The sequence below is a fragment of the Sitodiplosis mosellana genome, unplaced genomic scaffold (genome assembly GCF_009176505.1).
Source record: "Sitodiplosis mosellana isolate CC-2019 unplaced genomic scaffold, AAFC_SMos_1.0 Smas_scaffold_1375, whole genome shotgun sequence".
Lineage (NCBI taxonomy): Eukaryota > Metazoa > Arthropoda > Insecta > Diptera > Cecidomyiidae > Sitodiplosis > Sitodiplosis mosellana.
This window is the reverse complement of record NW_022596617.1, coordinates 376-9,339: the sequence shown is the minus strand read 5'-3', so window position 1 is coordinate 9,339 and position 8,964 is coordinate 376. Positions and strand designations below refer to the sequence as shown.

At 36.9% G+C, this 8,964-nt stretch overlaps 1 protein-coding gene across 1 annotated transcript; it reads right to left on the bottom strand.

Moving 5' to 3' along the window:
• Positions 1–3,300: 3,300 nt before the first annotated feature.
• Positions 3,301–6,254, bottom strand: LOC129571128 (uncharacterized). The gene is made up of 3 exons (XM_055450891.1): positions 5,994–6,254; positions 4,977–5,069; positions 3,301–4,911 (listed from the first exon to the last, which is right to left on the bottom strand). The coding sequence occupies exons 1-3, from the start codon at positions 6,252–6,254 to the stop codon at positions 3,301–3,303; spliced, it is 1,965 nt and encodes a 654-aa protein (XP_055306866.1).
• Between the last annotated feature and the right edge of the window lie 2,710 nt (positions 6,255–8,964).

The window sequence follows — 8,964 nt, the reverse complement described above, 5'->3', positions numbered from 1 at the left end:
TTGTTCAAAAAATCTCTAAATTTACACATTTCACGGTTAGTGTCTTGATGAAAAGTTAATTTTTTTCGAAAATATGGGGAGTCTATCAAGATAAAAACTCCTAAAAATGTTTTTTTGAGGTACTTGTCGAACAAAAGTAACAGTTCCTATGGATTTCGGCATTGTTTGTATAATTTGAATGGTTTTAGTGTTATAAAAAGCGCTGATTTGAATGAAAAAAGATAAATATTCCGCATTTAGTTTGTTTTTATTCAATACTAGGAACTCAAATGGAAAATTGTGTTGATACATTTTCGTGTGATTCGACATTGTAGTCTGCTTTTGTGTTGAAGCTAGGATTTTTTTCACGTGAGTACAGCGTGTTAAAAATGAAACCGTTTCTCGCTTCCTCGCCGCAAACATTTTTCGAAGCTTTTGTCATCTCCTTGACAGCTCGTTCAACTGATTGTGTGTGTAAAGGAATTTGTGCTAAAAATGCACCAAACTCATGGGAAAGTATTCGCTGACTGGCGAATTGGTCGGTATCGTCGGGTGTGAATGAGATATCTCTCAATATCGGTGGATTGGTGTGGTTTTGTCTTCCGATGTCACCAATCAAATCGGTGTAATCATTACACTTGAAATTGAGTATTGGCACTCTGAACTTTCGTACGTCATCATCTGGAGTTTCGCGATCTCTGGCATCCAATATCAATTGCCAACCTTTACGTCAGCGATTTGATCTTTCCCTCTATCAAATTCGGCTTTATGACTTGATTCATTGAAGAGTCAATGTCGGTTCTGTGGAGGTTCAGATAATATGAGAGAACAAACGACTCCGTTGAGGAGAGGCCTAAGCGTGTGTTCTCGTACACGCCGAGAATCGAACCTTTGTCAAACCTAGGGATAACAATTATTATTATAGGGACCTTTTTGCATTTACAACAAAACTCCACTAAGTAGACTTTTTGCATTTTTATCAAAACTCTTCTTAGCAGAGCTGTTATAGGCACCCAATCGGTGCCGGCACTTAGATTTTGAGTGCCGCACCTAGTGCAATCACAAAAAATAAATTTCGATAATTTATAATTTCATATTTTTTTCAGCAATACAAAATCATATTATTTCTTTAAAACCATAGCAAATTTGAAAATTTTCAAAAATACTCAAGAATTATACTTTCAAAAAGAGCTCGATGCCGTACCGATTCAAGTGCCCGAACTTTTGCAGTGCCTATAACAGCTCTGCTTCTTAGTAGACTTTTTGTTTCAATCAAAAAAGTTCCCTAAATTACTTACCACCATTCGGCGAACGTCAAGCAAAAGACGGCGTGTCCGACGACACTACCTGGCCCATAAGGAACACTTACGGCTCGGCGTAGAGTACCATAGTCTTGACCAAGTCGGTCCGGCAATGGATCACCAAATTCGTCGACTTCACGATCACCCACATCAGCACTTGGTTGTGAACCACCACTTACAAAACGCACTAAACCGCGTCCGCGTCCACCACGTGCGGCACGTTCACGTGCACCACGACCACGAGCACCCATTGTTTTTATTGTTTTTTGTCTTTTTTTTTTAACTTTTTTGATTTGGAAATCACTATTTTTTTCACTTTTATTTTCACTTTTATTTCCACTTAGACGATGTACATGTGCACAGTTTGATGACAAGTCGAAGAACTGCAAATGTCTACTTGAAATGTTCGAATTTCGGATGCGTCTAATGAAATGTCACCTCACACCTCACATAACCTTACTTCCCAAAACCACGTTTTTGATGAGTAGGCTTTTTGCAAAATTAATAAAAGTCTACTCATCAAAAACGTGGTTTTGGGAAGTAAGGTTATGTGAGGTGTGAGGTGACATTTCATTAGACGCATCCAAAATTCGAGCATTCAACAGATAGTAATGTTGAAAGGTGATCCTCCAAGTTCTGATTTTTCTCCAAGGAATTTAATCAATAATTCAGACTGAAATTCCTTGCATTTTTCACGCTACACTCAAACCGTTCTCCCTACAAATTTTGAGTTATTCACTCCAAATAGGAGTAATACACAATACACTCCATATCGGAGTATATGTTTGTATGAGTGTATTCCATTGTGGTGTATATTCTATCAAATAAAAAAACTTCTTTCGAAGTAATTCCTCGTGACGAAAGCGAACACAAAACAGCTGATATCAATTTTAAAAAATCATTACGGAGCGATTCTGAAATTAGTTGGAAGAATGCAAAAAAAGTAAATCCAAATCACTCCGAAATGATTTTTTAAAATTGATATCAGCTGTTTTGTGTTCGCTTTCGTCACGAGGAATTACTTCGAAAGAAGTTTTTTTATTTGATATCAGTTGTTTTGTACCAAAAAAATTTTTTTTCAACAAAACCAATTAGATGAAATTAGTTGCTTTACGCATAAAACCAGAGATTGTGTATTGGCTGCTGAGCAGGCCTGAGCTGAGCTAAATTTGCTAACTCAGGCGCCTGAAGCGTTATTTTAACGCATTCGCGGTGGGATGATAACGCAATCACGGTGAGATGTTGTCACGTATCTTCCCGTGGATCTTTGATATCAGTGACAACATCTCACCGTGATTGCATTATCATCCCACCGCGAATGCGTTAAATAGCTCAGCTCAGGCCTACTCAGCAGCAAATACACAATCTCTGCATAACACCATTATTGTCGCCTCATTCAATAAAGTAAAATTAGCGCGTCGATAGAAAGACAGACTTATCACCGAGTGGACTCGAGTTCGAGTCACACAACGGACGAACATTTTTTTTCGTTTTTCCATGTTGTCGCATAAAAAATAATTTTTTTTTTCTACTTATTTATGCGAAAAAAATCTTATTACAATTGTGTTATATAGATAATCATATTAACATTTTCATTTATTTTCAATATTGTATATTTATTCACTCTTGCGTACTGTATAAAGTTCGCTTTGATTCTAGTTTTAATTAATTTAAGAATAATACTAGGGGAAAGTGGGGAATTGCTTACCACGATCTTTGTGGCCAAGTAAAAATTCTCAAAATCAAATGTTTTTCAAAATTTCAACATGCAAAGTTGTAGTACGCCTTTAAAGCTTTCATTTGATACTAACTGTTTGTTCAAATTCAATCCTGTGAAAAAAAATATACCCCTCCTTCCAAAACATACGATTTTGACAATTTCAAAAATCATGGGGAATTGCTTACCACTTTCAAATTCGATTTAGTATGCAAAATAATGATGAAGAAACTTTATTGAATGATTTTTAAAGACATAATGGATTATATCTTAAAGAAAAAAAACGAAAAATGGCGACTTTGATCATTCCGATTCACAGTTGGGGCATGTGAAATAGCTGCCAGTCATACGAACGCATTTCAGGTGAACGGGTCGATCGCACGTGTTGCAATTGATGCTGTTGTTTCGATTCAATTTTTTCGGCAGATTTTTCATGCATATGATACAGAAATCAATGTCTTCCTCTTCGCTCGTTGAGGACTCGTTGAGGCGTCGTTGCCGCTTTCGTGCTGGAGTTGACGATGCCGGAGTTTTACGTTTTTTCGGTTGATATTTTCGTTGCTTTTCCAATTTTTCACGCTTCGCATCAGCTTTCTTTTGTAATTTTTCCACAACTTCAGGCGATGTTAAAATGGCTGTCGTCATTGGTTTTGGGCCTCGATTGGATTTTTTAGCTGGTGTACCTTTTTGAACTGGTCCAACTGCATTTAATGCGTCACGAAGATCTGCAGCAGATAGGTTCCCCATGGATGTGGTTGCCGATGTACTTGCCACTTCAGAAGCTCCCGAAGTTGACACTTCTTCATGTGCTCCGATATCTTCTGGAGATAAAACCACAATTCGACGACGATCTTCTTCATCTACATCGTTTTCTTCCTCTTCGAATGATTGGCTTTCACCACTAAATTTAGCAGCAAGAAAATCCACTTCGGTGAACGTGTTACTATCAAGTGGATATATGCCTGTTGTTTTGAAAGCACTTTTGATGTTTTTTCGGGTAGCGCACAAGTCCAAGCATTGATCAGCAATAAGAGGGACGTGGTGTAGGTCAAAGGCAACCGTGGCATTCGAATTCTTCCATTCCTGACACATTTTTGTGTACATGGTCTTCATTGGACCAAAAACCCCAACATCCAACGGCTGCATGCGATGAGTGCAGTGTGGCGGAAATGACAACATTGTAATGTCATGCTTAATGGCTTTATCGATTGCTTCGACAGACAAATGTGAAGTATGGTTGTCGAGCAGCAGGAGCGTTGGTGAACCTTTCTTAGCACCAGTGAACTTAATGAAATGATCCATGTACGTGTTGAATTCGACAGATGTCATGTATCCGCTGCCGTTCGCAAAACCAACTGCATCATTACTTGCATGTGTCATGTATGTTCCGCTCATCTTCTTTCTCGGAAAGAGATAGAATGCTGGAATTGTTTGACCAGTGGCGCTAATCGACAAAGCCATAGTGACATTCGTGCCTCTTTCAGCAGATGTTGCTGTTCCAACACGTTTCTTTCCTTTTGGTGCTACCACTTTAACAACCTTATGCGGTACAGTTGGGAACCCAGCCTCGTCCATGTTCCAAATTCGATGTGGTTCAAATTTGATGGCCGACATAACCGCGCTCAAATTTTTAGAAAATGCGTCGACGTTTTCTTTGTTGAATGATTTTGCACGATTTAGACTGGTCTGCTCAGGTGTACGCAACGATAGATTCTTGTGACGGTTCATAAATGCATAATACCAATCAGTGCTGGCTTGTTGATTCTCATCCCACGCCGCTGGATATTTAACTTGAATCACTCTGGCATATTGGTATGCCATTCTCTTGAGCTCTGTAATGCTCAAACCATAATAAACATTGCTAGCAGCAATCAAGTAATTCATCAATTCCTTTTCTTGCGCCGCACTGAATATCTGAAATAAGAATGATTTGATTGTTAGATTTATTCAAAGAAATGTTTTATTTTTAAATCACTTACTGGTTTTGCACCCGGTGTAGAATTTCCAGCAAGAAATTCCACCAATACCTTATCATCGACACTTGAAACGTCCAAATTTGCATCATCCAAAATCTTAACGTAGCGCGACAAGGTAACATGATTAGTGCCAATTCGTTCAGCCACAGAACGGAGTGAGTGTTTGTGTATTTTCACTCTTTGATCCCTTCCAAAAGAGCGTCGAAATCCATTGATGAGTCTTTGTTGGCATAATAACACGGCATCGGTGGCATGGGCGGCATGATTACTTTAAAATTTCAAAAAACCACAAAAAAGTTGAAAAAATAGCAAAAAACACTTTAAAAAATGTCATCAAAATATATTTTGTGGATAATTTGTCGATATTTTGCATCAAAAAAACATTATATGTACATAAAATGCGATTTTGACACGTGCAATGCAAGAAATGCCGTGGTAAGCAATTCCCCACAAAAAGTGGTAAGCAATTCCCCAAACATATATGTTGAGAAAATGGCGTCGCATAAGCAATATGCATACAATGACTATGCAATATTGTTTTGCGTGTTGTTAGAGCATTGGCACACAAGAAAAATTAGAATATTTACCTGGCAAATTTCTGCATAAAACTTCTTAGAAATATCACCAACAAAAAAAATTATTTTGATTTTTGGAAATAAAAATTCACTTGGTTCCCGCACAGAGCATACAATGCGTCCAATCACGTCGACTACTAATTAGAAATTGAGTTTAGGCTAAGAAAAGACGATGACAAGCATCGGATGTGTCAAATGTATTCGAAACGTCAAAAAACTGACGTGGTAGGCAATTCCCCATGGTAAGCAATTCCCCACTTTCCCCTATCTTTTGTGCTACAATAGCAAAAACAATAAGGTGATTTCAAACGAAATTTCGATTTTGTGTTTTCAAATATATAATACTTATTACGCCCTTGAATTTGATCGAGCACACACACACAGTCTGAGTGACCGATTCAAATATGCCGGATGGAATCTTGATATCTCTGAGGACAATTATTACCAAGTTGCCATTGTAGTAATCATCACCGGAGAGAAGTTTACGTGCTTTTTTGTAGTGTGGTGCCCTCGTTGAAATAGTGCCACGAGTAAACATTTTATGTAAATTTTGTTGATGTCTAGGGATTCTGCTTGTTCCCATCACTTTTCGCCAACTTCTACTATACTTTTTACATCCACTTCCACCTAAGTACATCTCAAATTGGTCGGTATAACGCCATTCATATCCAATTGACTCCGTGTCTTTGTACTCTTTGGCATACATTTTGGCGAGCTCAAGATATAACCGATAGCCGTCTTGATTCACCACATTTTCCGTCTTTATCTTTGCAATATGAACGGGTATTCGATATTCTTTTCGACCTGTAAACAATTCAAAATATACTGCATTAAAAAAAATTCTGTTTAACGAAATGAAATACACTTGCTCAAAAAAATCTCCTTCTCTCGTTGTCGGACATTTTTGAGTGAGTAATTGTTAATCACTTACCGGCTGGTACATGACGTACGGCCGATTGACTCGGGGCTGTGTTGGTGTTGTCGGTATTGTTCTTGTTGTATGTGACAGGAGAAGGTGGCAGCACATCAGTGCCGAGTTAACCAAATTTGGTGCCCGAGGCAAAAATGATTTTGGTGCCCCTTGCAATTTTTCCCGTTATATATACAAATAATTATTGATAAAATGAACGTACATATCGAATGCGAGCGGCAGCGAGCAATTTTTTTTTTAGAAATACCATTTTTGGGGGTTAAACCAAAAATCGTCCTAAAACATACAAAAACCGTACTAAATTTTCCGAAAATCGTACTCAACTTTCCGAAAATCCTTCTAAATTTTCCGAAAATCGTACTAAAGTTTCACAAAAATCGTACTAAAAAATCACACAAACTACGTGAAAAGTTACAAAAATCGTACTAATTTTTTTTCCAAAAATCGTACTAAACTTTCCGAAAATCGTACTAAATTTTCCGAAAATCTTACTAACTTTTCACACAAATTTCATCTGTTTTTTTACCCATAAGACCATGTCAACTCATTTTTTTCCAACTTGAAATAGGTGTCATTTGATAGCTGGCCCCAAACTCTTTCCAACGATACCCAAAAGTCTGGAATTGATTAACTGGTTTTGGCACAGTGACCATTGGAAGGGAAGCCATTTTTTGATTTTTCAAAGGCCGGTCAAGGCTAAGATGGCCCGTGTACTATGGCAGTTTGATACAATCCACGCCTAGAGAGCCAATGTAGTTTTTCACTCACTCAAAACGCAGTGGAAATTAAAGCCGTTTTTTTATTTTGCAAAGGCCGGCCAAAGATGGTACAAATCAAAAAGTGGCGGAACAAAAAAGTCTAAATTTTGTATATACTACAATGCCTGGAAGTTTGAAAAAGATCGGACAGACAGATACACACACACACAGAGACACAGACAAAACGATTATCTCAGAATAGTGGTGGGAAAAACTAAGAATTCCTCTCAATTTTCAAATGAGATGATATTTCTGTGGAGGCGGTTGGCCGATTCACAAGTTTGAATGCATTTTCTGGGCCTATGAGCCAGGGGCTTTCTAGCGATACTTCATTCATATCAGATGCCCACTTCGAAAAAAATGTTTCGAAATTGCGTGTATATATAGGTGAGTTAGACTTTCAGCACTAGGGTGCTGTGATTTAAAACTCACGTCGAGACCAGAAAAAGTCATACTAAAAAGTCACACATAGTTACATAGTTTAAGTTTTTCATGGCTAATTGATACATTTATTTAACGGCTTTAATTTCCACTGCGTTTTGAGTGAGTGAAAAACTACATTGGCTCTCTAGGCGTGGATTGTATCAAACTGCCATAGTACACGGGCCATCTTAGCCTTGACCGGCCTTTGAAAAATCAAAAAATGGCTTCCCTTCCAATGGTCACTGTGCCAAAACCAGTCAATCAATTCCAGACTTTTGGGTATCGTTGGAAAGAGTTTGGGGCCAGCTATCAAATGACACCTATTTCAAATGAAAAAAAAAATGAGTTGGTCTTATGGGTAAAAAAAAAGATGAAATTTGTGTGAAAAGTTAGTACGATTTTCGGAAAATTTAGTACGATTTTCGGAAAATTTAGTAGGATTTTCGGAAAGTTGAGTACGATTTTCGGAAAATTTAGTACGGTTTTTGTATGTTTTAGGACGATTTTTGGTTTACCCTTTTTGGGGCACCAAAAACATTTTTGGGCCCATTTTTGGCTGCGTGTTTTCTTTTTCAGATTATAAAAAAAAATCCCATGCTTGTGGTGCCCCCAAGAACGTGGTGCCCGAGGCAACTGCCTCATTTGCCATATGGCTAACTCGGCACTGCAGCTTACAGCTGTCAAAAATCGGTATTTTATTAATATGTTAATAAACAACATATTTTAATAATTAATAAAAATTTTGAAACACCATATTTATTAACGTTAATAAATATAGAGCATTTTATTAACATATTAATAATTATTAGTATGGTGAATTTTCGGTTATTAATATGGTGTAGATTTTATTAAAATGTTAATAAAATGTGGTTATTAATATGTTGTCGATTTTATTAGAATTCTAATAAAATTGACAACATATTAATAACGATATTTTATTAGAATTTTAATAAAATCGACAATTTTTTTATTAGAATTTTAATAAAATGTGGTTATTAATATGGTGCCGATCTTATTAGAATTCTAAAAAATTTGACAACATATTGGATTTCATCCGATTTTATCAACGGACGACATCATGTTCACATCAAAGTCTATTCAACACAGCGTTTAGATTAAGACAATCATTTATCACGACAAAATCTCAAAGAAAAACGAGTCTGGAAATATTCGACATGTTTTTGTATGAAACTTTTCTTCACAATTTTTTTTAAAAGTTTCATATAAAATTCATGTCAGTTTTTGCCAGACAACAAAATCTCGATGAAAAATGAGTCTGGAAATATTTGACAGTTTTTTTGTAT

Excerpts from the sequence above, each read along its gene's own strand:
- LOC129571128 (XM_055450891.1), bottom strand. The coding sequence starts at position 6,254 with ATGTATGCCAAAGAGTACAAAGACACGGAGTCAATTGGATATGAATGG. Across the intron at positions 5,070-5,993 it reads ATTACTACAATGGCAACTTG|ATTTTGGATGATGCAAATTT; the intron begins GTAATAATTGTC and ends CGCTACGTTAAG. Across the intron at positions 4,912-4,976 it reads CTACACCGGGTGCAAAACCA|ATATTCAGTGCGGCGCAAGA; the intron begins GTAAGTGATTTA and ends TTCTTATTTCAG.